This window comes from Protomyctophum parallelum, assembly GCF_964188405.1.
Source record: "Protomyctophum parallelum genome assembly, chromosome: 12".
Classification (NCBI taxonomy): Eukaryota; Metazoa; Chordata; class Actinopteri; order Myctophiformes; family Myctophidae; genus Protomyctophum; species Protomyctophum parallelum.
The window spans coordinates 43,252,408-43,276,512 of record NC_139712.1 but is presented as its reverse complement, the minus strand read 5'-3'; the positions used below and the strand labels follow the sequence as shown (position 1 = coordinate 43,276,512).

Here is a 24,105-nt window from a genome sequence, read left to right as displayed (position 1 = left end):
TTTTCTTTTCATTCTTTATTTATTTATTAAGGAAGCCCTTTGAGAGCGATCTCTCTTTTTGAAGGATCACAGCAAACCAATAATGAAAAACAATAACAAACATTTGAACCACATTCGTTACAGACGCAAGTACATGTAGGGTTGGTTACATGAAACAGTTGCAGTCATATTTTTTAGATAAGATTAGATTAAATTTATTGTCACTGCACATAGTATACAAATACTTTGACAATGAAATGAATAGTGGCGTATAATAAATAGAAAAATAAGCAATATAATATAGCTGATGCTGATCAAGAAGAACCCTAAATGTCTCTATTGAGACCCGTTCCAGAGAGTCCTGAAGTTTGTCCCATTCACAATGCATTGCATTTTGACCCCATGCCCATTTTCAATATTTTTAAAAAGGTTTGAAAATTAAAGTGGTTAAGTCTGTCTGATTTATAGTTATTACATTTACCAATGAAAAAAGAGCTTGTGACATTGGATCCTCATTGGAATTACTTTTCTCCATTTCTACATCTGAAAAGTAACTGTTCTGGACATGCAAGTTTTTGCCCGACAATACTATACGGCTGCCCTGCAAGGAACCTGTTAAACCCCCCCTATAACCAGTATCTTTGACAATTAGTGAACATGTTGGACTGTAATGAATGACATTCAGCTCCAGGCTGAAAGTCTTTGAAAGTGGCATAAGTACATTTACTCAAGTACTGTACAGTACTTGTACAATTTTGAGGTATCTGTACTTTACTTGAGTATTTTCAATGTCCAATGTACCTGTACACAAGACGTAACAACCTTGAAACTTTTACTTCTACTCATTTTGTTTTACTCCTCACTAAAATTATTTGAAAGATTTTGTTACTAGTTACTAGTACTAAACACACCATAATCACTTCAGCCCTATATACATTTTGGCCTTTTTAAAATATCAGCTCTATACAGATCCGATATTTTCAAAAGATCCTACGGGACCTCTTTAGGTGGCGGAGAAATTTGTGGAAGCATACACTTGCATATAGATTTATTCAGAAGGCTTTAGTCTTCATGCTGAATCAATAAATAGTCCCCAAATCTCAGATAAAATATGTAGGCATGTGCCCCCAACATATTGGTCGATCAGCACATAAAAAAAAACGATATATATGATATAAGATAGGTTGAAAAGTGGTGAAGTGGTCCTTTAATTAGTTTTCACATTGAAAATTAGGCTTCCAGACACACCCAATCATAATAAGCATTCCAACGTGTTTGTAATGGTCAAATAGCATAAAATAGACACACCATTGACAATAACAAGTGATTGTTGAAGTAATGAATACAAGAAAGTACACAATTATTTTGTTGCTACCTTTATTGAATATGATTTGGCCCTATTATGCGTGTCTTAAGTACTATAGGTCTTAGTATTGGCCATTCCAGGTCCTAAGTCCTAAGACCTGGTACTTAAGACAATAGGGCCCAATGGGTCATATTTTATGACTTTCTATGGTGACTTCAATTGGAGAACTTATTCAGCAGCTTCTTTTCCCTGTAAAAAAAAATAGGAATATAGGCTACTATTAGATATTATTCAACATATTTTTTGTTTTGTTAGTTAAAGATAATCATCTTAATAAACCTTTGCATTGCACATGTATGTATTTACCTTGGAGTCACGAGTTTTAGCTCTCATCTTGTTGACCTGGGATTCAGCAATGTCAGCACGCTCCTCTGCCTCCTCTAGCTCATGTTGAACCTTTCTGCACTTGGTCAAGTTAGCGTTGGCAGCTTCCTCCTATAATATGATAGAGATGGTTTAAAGCTTCAATATGTGAAAAGAGCATCTTAAAAACTATAGTCCAAACAAGACAATTTTAGGAAATTGTAAAGGGTGTTTGTGGCTAATGCAGTACCCCATGCATCATGTTCATATGTTCATGAGTGCCTTGGATGAATGAGCCTTGACAGGTCCTCATTGGAATGGTACAATCATGACCGTGTTCTTGTTCGGCGCTTTGAGCGAAAACTCCCATATAAGGCCCTAACCACACCAAAGGGTCTCCATGCAACTCCTTAGGTCCAAACGGTTGCAAGCAGTTGCATGGTGACCCTTTGGTGTGGTTTGGGCCATTGAATTCCATGTGTTGAATCACTTGGGACGACATGCGTCAACGTGCAACAGGACATATCGCACCGCTGGGACAACTCCGTAGTACATTTGGGAAACGTTCTACCATTATGCCTGAAACACACTGCCTACGTCTGCAGCATCTGTGCATTGCTGTCGAACAGGTTGCCCTTTTCAGAACCTGTGTTGTAGAGCTTCTGCGTGTGTGCGGTGCAGTGCCGCTGTGTGTGTGTTTCATACTGCAGAAGCATGGCAAGCTTGTGCAAGCATTTGCTGATCTGGGAAAGCAGCAAGATGGACACTGAAAAATACTCTGCATTACATAACTGGTTCCTATTATCCCTTTAGTTATTCCATTATTAGTAAAACTATGACAACAACAATAAGCCCATGGCGACCACAACTAAAGATATTTTTTGTCTTACCGCTTCCTCAGATTGCCTCTTGAAGCCCTTGACCTTCATCTGTAGCTTGTCCACCAGATCCTGAAGCCTGGCAAGATTCTTCTTGTCCTCTTCAGTCTGAAGTGACAGTGAATGTATTATGTTAGTTGTATGCAATCTGTTCATTTTTTCAGAGGCATATTGGTTATTAGAGTGAACATGGTATACGTTACCTGGTATGTCAGCTCCTTCACTCTCCTCTCGTACTTGCGGACACCTTTAACTGCATCTACTCCACCTCTCTGTGCAGATTCAACCTCTGCCTCCAGCTCACGCACCTTCACAGTTGAATTATTCATTATGAGGTTATTTCTTCTTATATCATAAATTGTCTAGTACTGTAGCCTGTGTTAAAGTAAATTACATCTTACCCTAGACTCCAGTTTCTGGAGCTGCTTCTTGCCTCCCTTCATAGCCAGGTTCTCAGCCTCATCCAGACGGTGCTGCAGGTCCTTCACTGTGACCTCCAGGTTCTTCTTCATCCTCTCCAGGTGAGAGCTGGTGTCCTGCTCCTTCTTCAGCTCCTCGGCCATCATAGCAGCCTGGAAAGTAATTTGTTTATTATATGTTAATATGGTTGCTATTTTTTAATTTAAATCCTGAAAGGTAAATAGTTTTGGACATAATGAGGTTACAACCCGACATAGACGTTATGAAGCATGACATTATTGTTTGTTAATATGAATGACATGAGGATATAGCATATGCTAATAGTATAGTCTAGATAAGGGTATGGCATCCTAACTTACATCAGTGATGGCCTTCTTTGCCTTGTCTTCAGCATTCCTTGCTTCTTGAATACTGTCGTCCACTTCACCTTGGACTTGGGTCAGGTCAGCCTCAAGCTTCTTCTTGGTGTTCAAAAGGCTTGTGTTCTAAAATCAACATTCAGTTTGTAACTATAAATTACTGGTGAATATTCTTTTATTCTACATATTGAAAGTTTGTATTGACTTACCTGCAGTGGTGTGAAGGAACTAAGTATTTTCAATCATTTTGCTTTCTGCACTACACAATTATTTGAAAACGTAGCCTACTACGTAGTTTTCAAAACTTTGAACTTTGAGTTACTACTTACTTTTGTATTATTATTTTTATTACAAAACAACTTCAGACCTACCATATACTTTGGCAATTTGAAAATAGCTGCTCTACCAGCTCACAACACATTTTATACGAAAACTTCTGCATAATGTGTATTTATTTATACTTTTGGTACTTTAAGTATATTCTGATACCAATTATTTGGTACTTTTACTCAAGTAAATGTTTAATAATTTTCTATTGATACTTTTAATTAAGTAAAATGGAGTAGCCTACTTCTTCCATCAGTGCTTACCTGAGAGTGCAACAGTGAACCGCGTTCACTGGCATCCACCAGCTCCTGTTCAGCCACTTTGCGGCCTCTCTCTGTCTGTTCCAGAGCCACTCTCAGCTCATCAATCTCTGCCACCATGAGGCCGTTCCTACGCTCCACCATGGCCGCTTGTTCCTTCAGGTCTTCTTGACCTCTGAGAGCATCATCAAGGTGCAGTTGAGCATCCTAAAAATAAACACACATTTGAGGTGGTCATGTCGAGAGAAACATCATAATGTGACTTAGAGCAGTTCCTCTGTTTAAATATGTGCCTAACTACTATGTCCTGCACCTTAAGCTGTCCCTGGATGTTCCTCAGTTGCTTCTGGGCCTCAGAAGCCTGGCGGTTGGCGTGGCTCAGCTGAACCTCCATCTCGTTCAGGTCTCCCTCCATCTTCTTCTTGATCCTCAGGGCATCATTTCTGCTCCTGACCTCAGAGTCCAGAGTGCCCTGCATGGAGTCCATCACCCTCTGGCTGTTCCTCTTGATCTGCTCCATCTCTTCATCCTTCTCTGCCAGCTTCCTGTCCACCTCACCCTTGATCTGGTTGAGTTCCAGCTGGACACGAAGAATCTTGGACTCCTCGTGCTCCAGAGTACCCTAAAATGTAACACAGGATCAAAAGGTAGAACGGACCTATGCATGTAATATGTATTACTCCAGTTTTTTAATCTCATTGGAACAAAATCTAATATAGCAACAATTGCCTTCTTCATGTACAAGCTAATAGTCTTACCTCGGCTTCCTCAAGGGCGGTCTGGATCTCTGCCTTCTCTGTCTCCACCAGCTTCTTGTTCTTCTCCAGCTCATGGATGTTCTTTCCAGTCTCACCGATCTGTTCAGTCAGGTCTGAGATCTCCTCTGCAATTGATTGAAAATAAAGGTTCAATTAGAAGAAAAAAAATATTTTGCATTTGAAAAAACAAAAGAAATAAATGGGTGTAGCCTAATCCACAATCAATCTTGAACTTGATAAATGTAAAGGCATATTTATATTTACTTTGAATATTAAACACACATGAAGCCTTCCCATTAAACACACGTGAACTTTGAGATTAAACATATTAAAATGAGGACCCATTTTGACGGAGCCCTGGCTCAAAACAAGTTGGCAAAAACCATTGAAGCAAAAACTTATATTGAATGTATGTAGAGAAAGACTCACGTTGCAGGTTCTTATTCTCACGCTTCATGGTCTCCAGTTGGTCAAGAGACTCCTCGTAGGAGTTCTTCATCTTAAACACCTCAGTGCTGAGAGAGCGAGCCTCTTTCTGTGCTCCTTCCAACTCTGCCTGTCCCTCTTCAAATTTCTGCTTCCATTCTGCCAGGATCTGCACAGCATTTGTAATAACATGTGTAATTTACCTCACTTTATGGAGGCTAAAATTATTATGTTTCAAAATAACCGGGATTCACTTGTAATTCCGACGCCCATTAGTTCGACAACGTGGCTTTGTGTGAGGTTAGGGACAGGGCTAGTAATGGGGCGAGTCGGACCAACGCGTTGTCAAAATAAGGCGCCGTCGGATTAATATGCCGTCGTAATAATGACGCTGACACAAATGATCAACTGTATGTCAAAGCACCTTATCAAAGTTCCTCTGTTTCTTGTCAAGGTTGGCAGCCAAACCATTGGCCCTCTCCACATCAACCATGAGATCTTCCACTTCACCCTGGAGTCTCTGTTTGGTCTTCTCCAGAGAGGCGCACTTGGAATTCACAGCCTCAATTTGTTCCTCAGCATCCTGAAGACGCTGGGCGAGCTTCTTCCTGTTTATCAGTGTTGAATGGAATCAAATCATTGTGGGTAGTGTGTGTGTGTATATATTAAAAGTCCTGTATGTATGTATGTATGTATGTATGTGTGTGTGTATATATATATATATATATATATATATATATATAGGCCTATTATATATATTTGTCTTAAAAGTCCTTAAATTGACATTTCACTAGTTCACTGTCATGTGGAAGTACGTTTTAGCGTTAACTCCTTGCAACCGTTTGGACCCAAGGAGTTGCATGGTGACCCATTAGTGTGGTTAGGGCAAAAACTTACTTAGCTTCCTCCAGCTCCTCGGTGCGTTGGACAGCATCAGTCTCATACTTGCTCCTCCACTGACACACCTCAGCGTTGGCCTTGGACATTCCTCGCTGCAGCTCCGCCTTTGCCTCTTGCTCCTCTTCAAACTGCTCTCTCAGAAGGTCACAGTCATGGCGAGCTGATTGCACAGCATGGGCAAGAGCATTCTTTGCCTGTCAAAATAAAATTGCCAAAATAATGTCAACTGAATATGACACAAAAATATAATCAAAGGACTATTTGTATGTCTAAATAAGAAATCCTCCTCACCTTGACCTCCTCTTCAACGTGTCTCTTCAACTCCTCAATTTGTTGGGTGAAGGCCTGCTTGCCTCTGGTGAGCTGTGAGACAAGAGCTTCCTTCTCCTCCAGTTGACGAGTAAACTCACCTAGTTAGAAAGTGAAATATTGTTCATCTTTCTTTGATACATTCGTATACATTTGATTCGTAAAATGCCTGGGATAACTGTTAATCAAACCTTCATCTCTAAATATGGAATTAGGTGAGGTACCTTTTGATAAACCATGTCAACTCAGGTATACTTTACAAAGCACATTTACCATTTTCTGTCAACAGTCGTGCTCTCTGAGCTCCAACATCATTAATCTGACGAACATTCTCATCATTCTTGGACTTGATTTCACTAAGTTGGTCCTCAAGGGTGCGGCACATCTTCTCAAGATTTCCCTGTTGATTAATAATAGACATGGGCATGGTCAATTAACTGTGTGACCACATTTATTATGTCATGTTCCTTTTTACAGTAGTTCAAAATTCTAATTGTCAAGTACTTTGTAAATGAACACTACAATAGGAGCCGGAAGTGGGATTAATCACTGGCCATTTAGAGATATCTTCCTAATTTTTCTTTAGTATTATCTCAAGAACTATCCACAGACATTCTATTACCTTTGCCTTAGCAACAGCTTCCATGTTGCTGGACAGGTCATCGATCTCCATCTTGTATTCACTTTTCTCCTTTTCAAGTTTCTGCTTGACACGCTGGAGGTTGTCGATCTGCTCGCCCAGCTCTGCAACGCTGTCGGCCTGTTTCTTACGGAGAGTAGAAGCGGTGGCCTCGTGCTGCAGCGTGGACTCTTCGAGGTCACGACGAAGCTTCTGGAACTCAGCCTCGCGCTTCTTGTTCATCTCCATCTGAGCAGCGGTCGCTCCGCCGGCCTCCTCCAGCCTCTCGCTGATCTCCTCCAGTTCCCTGGAGAGATCGGCTCGCTGCTTCTCAACCTTGGCACGAGCAGCACGCTCCGCCTCAATCTCTTCCTCCAGTTCTTCAATACGAGCCTTTTCAAATTAATTATATTTATTTCAATCATCATTTACTCTTATTCGAAGATGTATCCACATCACCACCCATCACAACCCACCAGGCAAACCAGGCATACTTGAAATGGTGGGCGTGTCCACACAAAAACGACATTTTAACAAATACTGTACACTTATTTTTTTTTTAAAACAATCTTCCTCCTAATATAATAATAATACCTGATCATGTTTTAGGGTGCACTCACAGCACTCCATCTTTAAACTTTACATTTGAAAGAAATTAAATACCTGGAGTTCTTTGATCTTCTTCTGCAGTTGAGCCCCCATAGATTGTTCATCCTCAATCTTACTAAGAAGCTGGCTTACTTCAAATTCCTTCCTGTTTTGATAAATGATAATGAATGTATTTAAATAGCACATTTTCAGACATACCGTAGTCACAAAGTGCATTACAGAACATGATACATGCATCGTATTTTAGTGTCATTCTGTGGGTGGTTTTCATATTGTTGATATTATTTGTTTCTCCTTCTTCTTAATATTATTATTATTATTATTATTATTATTATTTTCCACATTACTTTTTTATCTTTTCGTCTGACTGCTGCTTGTCATTTTCCAGGTCCATGATGGATTCCTGGGCCAGTTTCAGATCACCCTCAAGCTTTCTCTTGGCTCTCTCCAGGTCCATGCGGAGCTTCTTCTCTTGCTCCAGAGACCCCTCCAGCTGCACAATGATTCATTATTTGTACACCAATGTTCAGTGAAACAATAAACAGAACATCCCGATACACTTTTGTAAAACTCACGTCGTCAACTTGCTGCTCCAGCTTGGTCTTGGCCTTGGTCAGAGTGTTGACTTTGTCCTCCTCTGCCTGCAGGTCATCCAGGGTCTGCTGGTGGGACTCCTGGAGCGCCTTCTTCTCCTTGGTCAGCTTAGCAAGACCCTCGTCCACAGAGGCCATCTCCTCGGTCAGGTTCTTCACCTGATATGCAGTAAGCAGAACAAGCAGAGCAGGAATGGATCAGTGCTTTGCAAAGTGGACTAGGGTGTATAATCTTGAATTTAGAGTAGAATCGATAGTATATATATTATAGAAATGTGCCACTGAAAACAAGGTATACAGTATATTCTATACCTTGTTTTCAGTGGCATGTTTCTCCTTCTCCACTTTGGCCAAGGTGAGCTCCAGGTCATCAATGTCCTTCTTAAGCTCAGAACATTCATCCTCCAGCTTCCTCTTCTTGGCAGTCAGTTCAGCATTGATCTCCTCCTCGTCCTCCAGTCTCTCAGTCGTCTCTTTGAGCTTCGCCTCCAACTGGATCTTACTTTTAATAAGACCTTCACATCTCTCCTCTGCATCATTCAGAGCCTCGTCTCCCTGGTTGTCAATGAAGAAGAAAAAAACATAAGGGAGCAAACATTTGTTCTGGTCGAAATATACTTTTGCAGTTGCCTGTTGGGGAGCACAGACTTTATTTTTTAAGATTTGTTTTTGGGGCAGTAGTCAGACAGGAAAGGGGGAGAGAGATGGGGAGTGACTTGCGGCAAAGGCCGTTAGGCTTGGGAGTTGAACCCGCGGCACACTGTACGACTGGTTTGGCAGCCTAGGTGCCCAGACGGTTGAGCTAACCGTTCAGGCCAGAGCACAGACTTTTAGGGATCTGAGGGAGTTAAAATGTACTTACTGATGCTGCTGCATTTGCAAGGTTATTCTTCTCCTGCACCAGAGCCACCAGCTTCTCCTCTAGTTCCTTCTTCTTGGCCAAGGCAGTAGCCAGGTCAATCTTCATCTTCTCGTAATTTTCCTTCATGTTCATCAGCTCCTTCTCAGTCTCAGCACTCTGCAGGAGAGGCTTGATCTTGTAGTACAGCTTCATCCATGGCCAGTGTTTCACATTGCAGAATGCGCGCACGTTGAACTGGATGCAGAAAATGGCATCTCTGAGGGAACACAGTTGCAGTCATGATTGATTTGATTTTGGTCACAGTATAAATTAAAACCAGGATATACACATACAAGCCACACCAATGTGGTCCTGCAACATAAATAAAAATAGCTAAATAAAATTACATGGCACCAATAAATTGCATATAGTCGAATAAAATTACATAGCACCAATACATTACATACAGTAGCACACGTCACATGAAGTCACAAAATTCAAAACCACTGAAAACCTAAAATCCCCAGCACAGCCTGTGTAACAGTATTTTCACGCTGTTGTATAGGAGAGTTTAGAATGAGACTGCTTGACATACAGCTCATTCCAGACAATAATATCTGTGAATATAAAATGACTCTTGGTATTTCATAATGTTTGGTTCGCCCCTAGTTTCATACTCATGTACAATCAACTTAGCATTACTTTTTGTGGATTGTGAACCCCCAGCTGCAGATCGAGGGTTTCCTTGCAGGTTGTTATAGCTGCTTTTATAATGTTATTATGTCCGTTATTATTGCTGTTGGTATTATTGTCCCCCTGACAAGGCAGATGGCGGCAACCCACAATAGAGCCTGGTTCTGCTCAAGGTTTCTTCCCTCGTTTATATACGCTATGAAGCTTTTATTATAGTGAATTGACACTATAAAAATGTGTGTTGAACAGCAATGAAAATTGTACTAAATATTGAATAATGTGTGTTTTCAATGTACCTTCTTGCCATCATCTGGACAAACTCCCGCCTCATGAGGAAACCTCGTGTGAGAGCCTGAGTCATTGTGACCAGAGCAAACAGCTTTTCATCTCGCATCTCCTCCAGTGTCCCCAGCAGACCAGCTTTGAAGAACACCTGAATACAGTGTTACAAACACTGTAACAACACTGTAACAACTGAATACAATTTAATACAATGTTACAAACACTGTAACAACACTGTACAACAAACACTAACAACTGAATACAACTTAATACAATGTTACCAACACTGTAATATAACAACTGTAAACATAAACCTTTATAGTCCTCTGTCCATAATGTTAAGCAAGATTACCTTGGTGTGTCCAAACTTGTACTCATCAACAGGGACAGCAATGGACCCAAGCAGCTTCTCAGAGGCTTTCTTGTTGTCCATGAACGCACCTTCGGGACATGCGCTGGCATTCAGTACTTTGTACCTGTTTTGTGGAAGTTCATGGTCATTTTGCATACTTCTTGTTAAATAGAGGTGGAACTAAAAGCTGCTGGAAAAAGGAATGGGTATACCTCTGCTTGAAGTCAGCATAAGGGATTCTGCTGGGGAAGCCCTTTCTACAGATTCTGATGCCCTCCAGAACACCGTTACACCTCAGCTGGTGGATGACCAGGAAGTTCTCCATCAAACCTGTAAATATTATTATTATTATTAGGACACATTAGTGGCTAATGTTGCATTCAATGACCACCTTACAATCATTGTTTAAATGTGTATGGTCTGTTTCAAATATTTGTATTGATTTTCAAAAAGGTACATGGAAAATGGTGCATTTATATAGCGCCTTTATCCAAGGCGCTTTACATAGATTGTGCATTACATTCACCCATTCACACACACATTCATTGCAGCGGAAGCCATGCAAGGTACCAACCAGCACATCGGGAGCAATTTGGGGTTCAGTGTCTTGCCCAAGGACACTTTGACATGTAGACAGGAGGAGCCTGGATTCGAACCGCCGACCCATGGATCATTGGACGACCTGCTCTACCTCTTGAGCCACAGTCGCCAAGCCAAATAAGTATTTGAAGAAAAAAAAGAAAAACCCCTGATAACACGCACCCCACCACCTCAGCCATATATATTCCTTATTCAATTACAAAATCAGAAAGCCTTTTCCAAATCCAGGCTTAGCACTACAAGGTCTACACTACAACCTTCCCCGTGTTTCTTCACTCGTCCGATCCAGAAGAGCGCAGTTTGCCGGCCACTGCTACAGAGCTGACAATGAGGTTATATCTTCCTTTCTTCTCTGGAGTCCTGCCTCAGGGCAGACCAGAGGTAGAAAGCTGTCGTTCCCTGATGTCATCGCTAGGGACACATGCTTCAGTAGACAGGAAGTGGGGGTGGCAATGAAGGACCGGTGCTTCAGTAGGCAGGAACTGGGGGTGGAATCCATGATCTCGACCGCGGTCGAAAAATGATGATGACTAGGTCTTAATTAGGGCCTCTAGGAGAGCGTATTACATTGAAATGGCGCCAAATGTTTATGTTCTGTGTTTACCTGGAGTCTTGGACTCGTTGGGAATCAGGCAGCGCACAAAGTGTGGATGAGTGCTTCTCAAGTTGGTCATCAGCACCCCCAAGTTCGCCTATTGAGAATTAGACTTATTAGTAGAAGGAAGTGATTACAGAAGTGATACAATATTGTACTTTTTTCCTCCACTACAATTATTTGAAATCTTTACTAGTTACTTTGCAGATTTAGATTTTTCTAGAACATTTATTAACCACTTATGCCCAATTCAGCCATTTGATCTACAAGCTCATATGTGATACAGTCAGAAATTGTTTACCTCCAACATGACATGCCGTGACTATTTATTACATGGATATAATGTTGATAATAATAATGCCTCATTTTTAGAGGAATATAATGTTGATAATGAATAAATATTCTTACCCTGAAAGCACTAGACACAGTCTGCATGGAACCACCCTTCTTCTTTCCTCCCTTCTTTGTGTTATCTGTTTATATGTGTTAGAATCATTAGTTATACAGAATGAAAATGCTTCCCTTATAGATTCGGAGTGTTTATAGTATTAATAAACATACCATTAATACAACACATTGTATTAATAAACATACCTTCAGGCTCAGGTGGGGGATATAACACAGAGAGCAGTTTAACTGAAGATCTTTGGTACAATTGCACCACAGAGTCGTTCAACGGGTCTTTATTCTTCTCCAGCCAGCCTGTGATACTGTAATCTACAGTTCCAGCGTAGTGGACTAGGGAGAAGTGGGCCTCACCCTTGCCTTTGGCAGGCTTGGGCTTCTCAAAGGCTTTACACTTTCCAAGATGCGTGCCCATCAACTTGTCAATGAACGTTTTGTCTGAAGCCTTTGGGAACATGCACTCCTCTTCAAGGATGGAGAAGATGCCCAAGGGCTTTGTGGAGCAGACACAAGAAACAAGTCACCAAAAGCAAAAACATAATGTCCATTAAAGCACAAAATAAAAATAATTATACCTTCTCTTTTATCCCACAATTTTGTAACCCATGTTTCCACCCCTGTGTCAATGTTCTAATGTGATCCTGGGCTCTACACACCCTCCGCCAACCTGGGGAGAGCAACGGACTTGAACTCATGCTTCCTTCATGCATGAGTGTCCAAGTCGCTCCTTTACACCTGACGGGGGAGTTTCCCTAGTTGGACGTAGCGCGTGGAAGGAACGCACTATTCCAACCAGTTCCTTTCCCCTTCATCAGGCGCCTCGGCTGGCCAGGGGGAGGCAGTTTAGAGACCAGGATTACTGCATGTTTTTTGTGAGGGTACCTACCCTAGGGGACACGGGAGAACATGCAAACTCCACACAGAAAGGCCCTGCCTCGGGTATGGCCACTGATGATGCAGAGGTGGGAACACGCCCACAGCGTCCCCAGCGGGAATCGAACCCAGGACCTTCTAGCAGGCGACAACACTACCGACTGTGCCACCGTGCCCCCATAATTATACCTTCTCAATGAGCTCAATGCAGACAGCCAAGTCCATGATACTATATTAATATAATATAATAAGAATTGTATACCTTCTCAATGAGCTCAATGCAGACAGCCAGGTCCATGCCGAAGTCAATAGTATCCCAGGGTATGCCTTCTTTTTTGTATTCCTCTTGTTCCAGAACAAACATGGTGTGATTGAAAAACTGTTGCAGTTTCTCATTGGTGAAGTTGATGCACAGCTGCTCCAGGGTGTTGAACTGTGAGTGGAAATATAATTAGCCTGCAGTTTCTTAAAATCTCTGTGACAAAAATGCATTGTATCCCACTTAAAACAAGTCCAATACCACTTAAAACAATTAAGTTCGTGCTTACATCAAAGATTTCAAAACCAGCAATGTCCAGCACACCAATGTAGTAGTTTCTCTGCTGCTTGGTGTCCAGCATCTCGTTGATCCTAATGACCATCCACAAGAACTCCTTCTCATATATGGACTTGGCCAAGGCACCGACAGAGTTCATTACCTAAGGAAATAGTTATTTGTAGCGTTATTAGTATGGGCGTGTGAATTACACAATTTACAATTCAGGCACTAAACATAGCAATTTACAATAAGCAAGGAAAAAAGCCAAATGTCATTGGAAGTGCAGAATTTCATGGAAATTGCACTCTTGAAGCATTTTGTACAAAACGGAGCACTCTTGCAAACTCTGGAAGTCAATCATAGCCAATCAGGACGGAATATGACACATCTGTTTCGTTTATAAACTAAACAGATGTGTCATATTAATATCCCTCTTCTTTTCACATTTTTTTCCGTGCTACTTCTGACACTCCTACTCCCCACAAGGCAAAGAGATGATTCAAATTGAGAGGCCCTCATCTATGGAATTCCCTAGATGCTACACTTAAATCCTCACTATCCTTGCCAATATTCAAGAAACATCTAAAGAAATATCAGATTTCTTCCTCTGTAGATTACATGATTTACTTTTGTGTGTTTGTTGTTGTATTGTTTATTTCCCCTTTTTGTGCAGTCTCTGTGTTTCTATTTCTTTATTGCACAGCTGCCCCCCTTTGCCAACTTTTAGACTTCTGTAATGTTCTTGATGATGGACTTTTAATCTGCTTTATCAATGACCTCTTCCATACAGGAAAGTATTCCAAATAAGCCGGCTTCTTCCTTTCCTTGCATTGTATTTTTGTTCTGTGTATGTATTGTCTATTTTTTATGTTATATTTTTATGTGCTAAATAAATAAACCTAAAAACCTAAAACCTTAAATCAGATCATGGAAATAATGGAATTTACTCACCTGTGGCACAGTTTGGCCCTTCGTGACGTACTCGTTTCCGACTTTCACTTTGGGGTAGCAATATGCCTTAAGCATCTCTGCTGAGTTTATGCCCAACAGGTAGCCAATCTTGTCAGCCACTGAAATCATGATACAATTTGTACATTTACAATTTAGGCAATTAGCACATGCTCGTAATCCAGAGAGTGACTTACACTCTGACAATAAGCAAGGTAACACAAGGTAATATGTCAAATGCATAGAGATGGTAATCTAGGATCGTAGTTTAGACCAGTCTTTGGTTAGACAGTCATTATTCCGACATCGACAACCTATCTCTACCACAGGGTTCCCCAATAGATTTTCCTCAAGGGCCATATTTTGACTAGCGTACCAGGCTGGGGGTCAAGTCCGCACGCGCGAGGTCGAGGTCTTGCCCTGAAATTTATTTTTCAGGGCAAAAAAAAGGAAAAAGGAAGAAAAAGCCATTTGAAAAGGACGCCCAGTTGGGCATGCATAGGCTACTGACCCCCATGTTATGCCATTTATATCTGGGACCCTCCAAAATAAAAATAAATGGCCCGCGGGCCGCCTATTGGGGAACCCTGCTCTACCCTAACCTAAACATAACCGCAAGCACGGGAGCAGCGCAGTTCGAGCGGTAGTCCAACCATTGTTTCTGCATGTTGGTCTGTTAGCGGCTCTAATCTTAGTACGCATCCCATTAAACCAAATAACTACCGTCTAAACATTATGAAAATAAATATTGGAAATAGCTTAGTTCACTCAGAATATAGATAAGTCACAATAATGAAAAGTAACTGCAATACTTATGACAAAGAGTGCATTATTTTCCCTAATTCCTTAATTGAAGATGCCGTGATCCTAACCCGACATGCGTTGCCAACTTGCCAGTTAGTTAAAAATCACCCGTGGGCCCAGGCCGTGGCGTAACGGTCTGGGCACCGGACTGGTGATCCAGTCGCGGTGTGCCGCGGGTTCGACTCCCGGACCCGACACGGCCTTTACCGCATGTCATCCCCCCATCTCTCTCCCGTTTCCTGTCAGCCTACTTTCTATCCCTTAAAAAATCAATAAAGGCGTAAGCCACAAAAAAAAAATCTAAAAAAAAAAAAAAAAAAATCACCCGTGGCTTCCCTGTGAGGTTATTGTCCCGACCCCATCACGTGATCTGAAATTGAGGCCGATCACGTCATTCTCTACTGATTAGAATCTGATTGGGAGCAAAAAAACATGGATATTATATCCATATCATTAGACTGGATATTGTCTGTGATTTTGGATATTGTTCTATAAAGAATATAAATCTCAGATCAGGAAAAATCAGCAGACACTCAAAATCAAATGATCGGAATCGGATCGGGACATCCCTAGTTTAGGTTTAGGGTGTTGGATTAATGCGGAAACATGGCTGACGCCGGTGCCTGAAAATGCACACGCTTTCTCTCACAGCTCACCCTCCGTGATAATAACAAGTAAGACGCACAAACTCGGGAAGCGAACACTGCTTGTAAATTGCAATAACAACAATTAGAATAAATTACGTACTTTTTTTCTTTTTTTATGTTTTCTTTTTTTAAGTTTCCTTTTTCTTTTCTTTTTTAAAGTTTTCTACTGTGTGTGTGTGTGTGTGTGTGTGTGTGTGTGTGTGTGTGTGTGTGTGTGATACAGCTGTGCCCTCTGGTGGCGGGTGGTGTCACAGCGTGACACACGCACGCACGCACAGACAGACAGACAGTTTTGCCTAGCTTCCATAGTAAGCTGCTCATTGCATTCGCAATAAATAATAATAATAATAATAGTAAAGATGCAGCTCACCCTCCGTGCTGTCTGGCTCCGCCTGTTCCTCACGTTGCTTCTGTTTGAATGTCAGGACCCCATGATGCATCACTGCACCGGTTAACTTGTAGATTAACTGTTTCTCCTCACCGGTGAAGCCCAGGATGTCAATAGCTTCCTGATGTCAATAAGATGTGTTCAAAATATTGAGATTAAACATTACATTAACAAACATCCCTTAAAACTGGGTAAGACCATTACGGTGTCAGTAATACACTATACTATACAAATTTACAAACATTTGGCCAAATTGTCCTATGAAAAACGTACAAAATCTGAAAACATGTAGCTATTTTCACAATACTGTGCCGCAACATCAAAATGTGTGAGACCTGGACGCATCTGTGTCATTTTAGCTCTTAACCACTTTACTTTAGCTATTGAAAAATAGCAGATGGCCTAGCAGATCTACGAGCTTGTAGGTCTGTTTTTTTTAAATAATCGTGAACATGTGTGCAAATCTCCCTATATTCCATAACAGCGTAAGTTTTTTATCAAATCTTTGCTTTGTCCCTGGAACAAAATATGATTTTGGGAGTCCTTGACATGAAAAAGTTTGAGAATCACTGATATGACATAGAAACATATACTGTACGCTTTTCGAAAAGGATTTAGAAGACATTTTGTAGATTCGGGTATCAGGTCTTAACGGGTTAGAAAGTAAAATAGTATAAATAGTTAAATAGTAACTGACGTCGGTGGCGTCCAGCTCGGCATTGTCGTCAATGCTGGCCACAACGATCACACCCATGCTGATCAGCGGGAAGTCGTAAGGGTTGTTGGTGATCAGACACATTTCTGAAAAGGGATTAAACAAAGGGTGAACCTTTGTTTTCATTCATTCATGTTTGTTCTTCTCACTGAATCATCAGTACCAATTTAACAATAATAATAATAACCAATTACCAATAATCTCAGGTTTGTGGTTGGTCATCATCTGGAAAAATATGTGGTAACCTCTCTCTGCGCAAAGCTGGTAGGTTACTCTGGACTTCTCCAGCAGATCTAGAGTATATGGGTTGAACATAACTCATAATATTAACAATAATAATATTAATAATAATTATGATCTATATGGGATGTGCATAACTATTATTATTATTATTATTATTATTATTATTATTATTATTATTATTATTATTATTATTATTATTTATATTGGTTGTACGGAACTCAAAATGTAATCCTCAAATTAATGCATACACATAATCTATTATCTGTCGACCTCATACTTACATGTCTCAATATCAGCACTGGACAGTTTACCCGATGTGTTGAAATGGATTCTGATGAATTTACCCTGTTTGATATAGCACAATTTGTTGCATCCCTCTACATTGTGGAATTATTGCGGGTATTCTCATAAAATGCCATTATTTACACTTACAAAGCGAGAGGAGTTGTCATTCCTCACAGTCTTGGCATTACCATAGGCCTCCAGCAAGGGATTGGCTGCAATAATCTGATCCTCCAGTGACCCCTGAATGTTTTAGACATTGCCCAATTTAAAACTTGGTTAGAATGATTTTAATGAATTGCTACATTTCATATAAATGCTTTATGTTCAAAAACATGTATTTGTTAAAAACCTGCACGTTATACCTGGATTTTGCCACTACTGCCTGCGGGTTTCTCTCCACTAGAAGAAGCAGCTGTTGCAAAGTACTGGATGACACGTTTGGTGTTCACAGTCTTCCCGGCCCCGGATTCTCCACTGGTTATAAATGCATACATTCAGAGAAATGCAATTAGTGAATTTGTGTACAACGTAGGACAGGAATTTCAGGGATGCCACAAAGGCTATAGCTGTCGTTGCCCATCAGTTTGGCCTTGTGCCCCTCAAAAAATGCCATGCCCTGAAGCCTATAATTCCCCAGCTGACTGTACCACTTTCTCCATGTCTCTTTCTTGTCATGTAGACACCAGTGTCTTTTGTTGAGATTCTAAATTCTTAGCTTCCCTGATTCCCCACCTTTAACCAATCCAGTGACTTTGGTGCAGGGCTGAGCATGGATCAGATAGTAAATGCCATTATTTATTTCACTGCAGATAGACTACATATAATCAAAATCCGTAACACTTACATTCAATTAATTATTTCAATGGACTAAAATCGTTTTATTTGATGGCCTTCCTGCCCTGGCATTTGACCTTAATTTGTGCAACAAAGGCCAAGTGGCCTTGCCCCTAAAATGACAAAATTCCAGGCCTGGTACATTTTTTTTTGTAATGCCTAGTAATGGGTAACGTACGTGATCAGGACAGACTGGTTCTCTCTATCTGTAAAAAAGTAAAACAAATATTTAGTCTTGGATACAGCATAAAACAATTATAGTTAAATATTGTTTACGTTGTCCTGACTAGTACGTACCCATCAGCATGAACTGATAGGCGTTGTCAGAGACAGAGAAGATGTGGGGTGGAGCCTCAATACGCTTCTTGCCTCTGTAGGCATTTACAACCTCCTGGTCGTACACTGGGAGCCACTTATAGGGGTTCACAGTTGCACAGAACAAGCCAGAGTAGGTCTGCAGGGGAGAAGAGAGAGAACATTAACATCATACAACACATAGACATACTGTAGACATTAAAAGGTAGACACCTCCTCCGGATCTGGGGTATGTGTATCGTATGGTGGCCGACATATTGAGCTCCAAAATGGCGAAGCCACAGCACGCTGCCACTCAAAGTGACTACTGGCCAAACACAGCACGTCTTTTCTGAGATTGTCAGAAAGATTCATCACTTCCTCCTCAGTGACATCACTGCCTCCTCAGTGACATCGCTTCCTCCCCAGTGACATCACTTCGAAATCCTGGAAAAGATGTGCTGTGATTGGCCAGTAGTCACTTTGAGTGGCAGCTGCCCGCCATTTTGGAGCTCAATATGGCAGCCGCCATAAGATACATGTCGCTCCAATGAACTAGCAGTGGCAAAAGAGGCGTCTACCTCTCTATGTCACAACATAGCACTGAGCATGCCACATATCTGGGACAACGGATCTGGGATTACAGTCAAAAGTTGCAACTAAGTGGCATCAACTAATGGGCAAGTTCGCCCGGGCCGCTGTTGTAGCGAATCGGGCACCATAGGCTGTGACCTTTGCTGCGTGTCACTGCCCATCTCTCTCCCCATTTCCTGTCAGTCTACTATCCTATAAATAAATGCATACCCCCCCCCCCCCACACACACACACACACACACACACACACACACACACACACACACACACAACTAATGAACAAGTTAACATCAGAACCATGAGTTTGTTATTCTATGCCATGGTTTTCACTTGATGTTATCATTGCATTTTTTCATCATATTTTCTTTCTCTGCCATCGAGAGGTGCAATACTGTACTGCTCTGTGTGTAGAAAAGCTTACATAGATCATCCATGCAGCATAACGCTCTTTGAGGTTATACAGGACAGTGGCTTCACTGAGGTGGGTCATCATGGCCATGTCCTCAATTTTGTCATACTTGGGAGGGTTCATAGGGTGGATGGCATCTTCCTTTACAGTTCTTTCCTAAAAATAAAAACAACTTCAGAATGTCTTTCTATTACAGTTGTGCTGTGTCACTATTTAAATTTAGATCCACCTCCACCTACGTACCTCCTTTGTGTCTAACACTTCCACAGTGACTTTGTCACCATCCTTCTTTATAATTCTACACTTGAGGTACAGCTCCTTAACGTCGGCCACATACGCTGCAGATTTGGCATCAAAGGGCGCAGATTGTGCTTCCATTCTCTCCCTCTCTGGTTTACGGAGGTACATGGCGGCCTTGCCGTACTGCTCCATCTCTGCGTCCGTACTCATGGTGGCGACTTTCTGTAGACGGACAAATAGATGGTGTTGATGCTTTTGCTGACTTGAGATCTGAGCAGATACCTGTAGTACTATTATGTTTGTAGCTTAGTTTAAGTTTAATAGAAAAAATATGAACACTCACTTTTCCCCTCTACCAGTAGCTGTGGAACCTTGTGCAATCCTCAAGTCTGAAAGAAACACATTGGGAGGACATTAACATGAGTTGAACGATTTAATACAATTTATAATCATGAACTAAATTAGCTTATGTGAATCATAATGTCCGTTCTTGCCACACACCACTTCATAAGACATTTTATATTATTACCTGCATTGCATTTAAATTAAATTATGCTTGCCCATTAAGTTATCTTATTTTTTTTGTTCATTTGCTTATTCCTAACTTCATCAAGTTATTTTTGTCATTACAGCCATGTTTCTTTTTTGTTTGTTTGTTTTCTTTTTTTTTTTTTTTTTTTTTTTAAATACTGAAGCAGTGCTAGATTAACTGTTTTCCTTCTTTCGAATACACTTTAAGGTTACATTAATTAAGGTTACATTCAGAGGTAAAACATATTGCTACTTTAAAATAATAATAACTCTAGTAGATGTAAAAGTATATGCAATGCTAAGTATGATTTAAACAATCATTACATAATTGACATATCTAAATAGAAATGAATGAACAAAATCAAGTTCCAATCTGTCCAAAAAACATATTATTAATAATACAAATAAGAAGAATGAGAATGCACAATCAATCATTTTAGTCTGTAGCCTACAATACAACAACTACAGTATGCTGTCCACTCATTATTCTGTTTGTGTAACCTTGGCACTATGTATCTATGTGGCACTATGTACGGAGCCATGTTAAAGATTAATAGCCAGCATGTCTAATAGATTTATATCACTATGATTAGCTAACGTCTCTAAAACTTTGATATGATGTCATATAAATGTGACTATGAAGGACAGATGAAGTCTCACTCACCTGCAACTCTGAGCTCCTCAGCAATGGGTGGCTGTCTCAGCATGCTTTTATCAGTTGATAATGGCATGCTATGCAGAAAGTAAAAGTAGGAATGGCCTTCAAATGTCCTTTCCTTCATATTGACATTGCAATAGCATCTTTATAGCCAAATCATTCCATGATACTTGATAGCCAGTGCTTCTTACATATGTGGTTTATGTACATGCCAGCAGTGGCTATGGTAGATAAAAATAGCATAATTGGCTGGCATCACAGCATGATTTGCCAAATAAATTATTTTAATATTGAGTGAGGAAAATAAATAAGTAAATGCAATCAAATAGTGTACTTGAGTATAATTGTCATTTTACTTGAGTATTTCCCTGCAGAAGGGGATTCACATATGTTACTTAAATAAAAGTATCACTAACACAATGTAGAAATACTTGTAGATCTATTTTCCAAAGATTTGAATACATACCTTGTGCAATGGGACCTTCTGCATAATGAATATGAAAGTACTTGGTACGTTAAGTATATTTTGATGCCAAAACTTTTGGACTTTTATTCAAGCAAATTTTGAATACCGAACTTGTACTTGTAACATACTTTATTCCTACAATAGGTCATTGATACTTGGAACAAACACTTTCTACAATAGGGTATTGACATTTACTTACGTAAAACCAAACAGGTACTTCTTCTATCACTGATAACTATTATATTAGATTGATTACAAGCAATGTAATAAAGTGGATGCAAATTAGCATCTCTGTCTAAATAAATAAATAGTACAATCACTGATCAACTCTATAACATTATAATGTACATGCAGTACATTTACTTAAGTACTGTATACTAAAGTAAAATGTTCAGGTGTCTTTATTGTCTTATTCCCCATTTTCAATTTTCCCTTTATACTCCATCTCAGAGGCAAATATTGTACTTTTACTACGCAACAATAATTTGACAACTTTATTACTAGGTATTTTGCATTTGGATTATTATTACACAACATACATTCACCACTTCAGCAGATCCACAGATACATAATATTGTGAAAATAGCTGATACACAAGATCACAACGCCTCACGTTTATTGTCTCTTTCATATCATTTGACAATTTGGCCAATGTTTGACCAGTTTTTTTCTTAGTTTGTTGATTACTTTTGACACAGTTTCCGTTTTATTTATTGTTTAGGTATTAAAGTCTTAAAAGTCCTTAATTGTCAATGCACTGTCACCTGGGGACCCCCCCAGAAAACATGTGGGGATCTCTCCGGGGGTCCCGACAGGCTGAGATCCACTGAATTAGACACAGCTGTGGGCAAAACCAGAGGATGTAAAAGTAACATTGCAGTTTCCAGATCCGGTCTGTGTGCCTGAACGTGTTAATGTTTTCAAATTACAGGGCCAGTAAAGTGGGCTCCTTCAGACCGGATCTGACCACCGATATACCACCCCATGGTGCATTATGGTCCGAGAGTGGATGCTAATTCCCGGGAGACTTCCAGAGGCGGGATATCAGCAGTATAGTTGATGCACAGCTAATTTACCTGTTACTACACTGAATCTCAAACAAAGCAAGATATTTTATTGATTCATTGATTTAATACTGTATTAGTCAGAAATGTAGACAGCACGTATACAGGATAATACAAATGATTGTTTCCATTGTGGCCCTATATGTACTGTATCACACAGTTGAAGGCAACAGGCAATTGGCTTCGTAAAGGTCCATATAGTCATTAGCACAGATTCGGCTTCTCTTCTTGCAGTGTGTTAAATTGTTTACGTGATTCATTACCATTCAAGAAGTACTTTTCCCATGAATTTACTTTACGGTAGATGTTTCAAAAAATCTGGTAAAACTTAATCCCATGAAGCTCATTTCTACAATGCATATATGCTAATAACAATGTAGGCCTATAATAGGGCACGCAAACCTTGCACCTTTGGTATTCGGGGCGTGCGCCATTTTGAAGGTGACAAGTCAAATATATGACAAATATATATAGCAGAATAGCAGAACAACAGTGCATCAAGCCAACAATGTTACGAGCAAGCTTCAAAAACATTTGAAAGTGTATTTTATTTGAAAACAAGTCACATTTATATGTTACTGTACATGGAACACGCCCTAATATTTATTATATAAAACTAGTCGCTACAGCTAGAGCATAACCTCATTGTCTGTTATGCTGTATGCAGGGGGAAAAAGCAGCAGGTTCAATCATCATAGCACATGGATTCTGAGATGTGCACACCATAGGCTACATTAAGATCTTAATGATAACCAATATAACATTTTAACTCTTCTGTGCTAAAATATGTATAAGAGTCAAAGACTGAACTCTCTTACAAGTGAATTCACATGAATGTATATGACCATTATGACTTCCAGTGCTGTATTTAACCTTTTGATCACTTTTGCAAAGTAATTAGTACATTTACTCAAGTAAACTATGCAACAGTGCTTAAAATGCACAGTACAATGAGGCACTTTTACTTTAATTTCCATTCGTGTTACTTCTACTCTACTACAATTACAGAATTTGACAGCTTTAGTTAAGTGTTACGTTGCAGGTTGTATATTTTTTATTCAAAACCTAGATTGATCACTTAATACTTTGGCTATTTGTAAAAAGCTCATCGACATTGTGTTGTGAGTTTGTAGATCTTCTGCTTTCTTGAGGGCTCTTTTTTGTTCTTTTTTTTTTAAAGCTTAACGATATTTGGAAAATATGAGTAATTTTACCTTGGTACTCTAAGTATATTTTAATGACAATAACGCCCTTCACCCCATACTGCCTATCACCCACCACCCCACCTCATGACTTGAGTATGATTTAGCCATTAAACTATTTAAAGTCTAATAATAAGACACATCAAGGAACTGTAAATGATACTACCAACGTTCACCCCTTACTTGGTATGACGTGAATGAGGTGAACTTGCTTCTTGGTAATGTCAGCCAATAAGAAAGGTGTCCCACATAATGTTATTTCCATCCCTTGTACTCATGCACATTTCATTTCAGCTTTATAGGCCTGTCAGTGTGAAATGATTAATTAACAGACTATATTTATTGCACACACAGCTGATATACAGTCCAAGATTGTCATAGCTTGCCTATCAAATCAAGCAGATACTAAAATTGCCTAAACACAAGAAGCTTTCATGAATACACTATTGTCAGGCATAACCTCTGACTGTACTGTACTGTTAATTGTGGTAAAGTATT

At 40.0% G+C, this 24,105-nt stretch overlaps 1 protein-coding gene across 1 annotated transcript; it reads right to left on the bottom strand.

Moving 5' to 3' along the window:
* Window positions 1–1,339: 1,339 nt before the first annotated feature.
* LOC310868224 (myosin heavy chain, fast skeletal muscle-like) lies at window positions 1,340–20,961 on the bottom strand. Its single transcript, XM_083778548.1, has 41 exons — window positions 20,882–20,961; window positions 20,030–20,075; window positions 19,690–19,908; window positions 19,459–19,602; window positions 18,447–18,603; window positions 18,328–18,355; window positions 17,678–17,789; window positions 17,463–17,555; window positions 17,312–17,375; window positions 16,982–17,080; window positions 16,770–16,873; window positions 16,055–16,193; window positions 14,237–14,355; window positions 13,296–13,445; window positions 13,010–13,180; window positions 12,064–12,367; window positions 11,878–11,942; window positions 11,479–11,566; window positions 10,487–10,604; window positions 10,275–10,398; window positions 9,937–10,073; window positions 8,969–9,224; window positions 8,419–8,661; window positions 8,089–8,265; window positions 7,861–8,006; window positions 7,568–7,658; window positions 6,908–7,297; window positions 6,559–6,685; window positions 6,268–6,386; window positions 5,974–6,170; window positions 5,501–5,684; window positions 5,080–5,245; window positions 4,651–4,775; window positions 4,206–4,514; window positions 3,896–4,099; window positions 3,306–3,431; window positions 2,928–3,098; window positions 2,730–2,834; window positions 2,539–2,634; window positions 1,652–1,780; window positions 1,340–1,534 (listed from the first exon to the last, which is right to left on the bottom strand). Exons 3-41 carry the CDS (start codon window positions 19,894–19,896, stop codon window positions 1,514–1,516), a joined length of 5,805 nt encoding a protein of 1,934 aa, XP_083634674.1. The 5' UTR covers window positions 19,897–19,908; window positions 20,030–20,075; window positions 20,882–20,961; the 3' UTR covers window positions 1,340–1,513.
* Window positions 20,962–24,105: the final 3,144 nt, after the last annotated feature.

Excerpts from the sequence above, each read along its gene's own strand:
- LOC310868224 (XM_083778548.1), bottom strand. The coding sequence starts at position 19,896 with ATGAGTACGGACGCAGAGATGGAGCAGTACGGCAAGGCCGCCATGTAC. Across the intron at positions 14,356-16,054 it reads GGAGCCAGACAGCACGGAGG|TGGCTGACAAGATTGGCTAC; the intron begins GTGAGCTGCATC and ends TCATGATTTCAG. Across the intron at positions 11,943-12,063 it reads TCCCCCACCTGAGCCTGAAG|ATAACACAAAGAAGGGAGGA; the intron begins GTATGTTTATTA and ends ACATATAAACAG.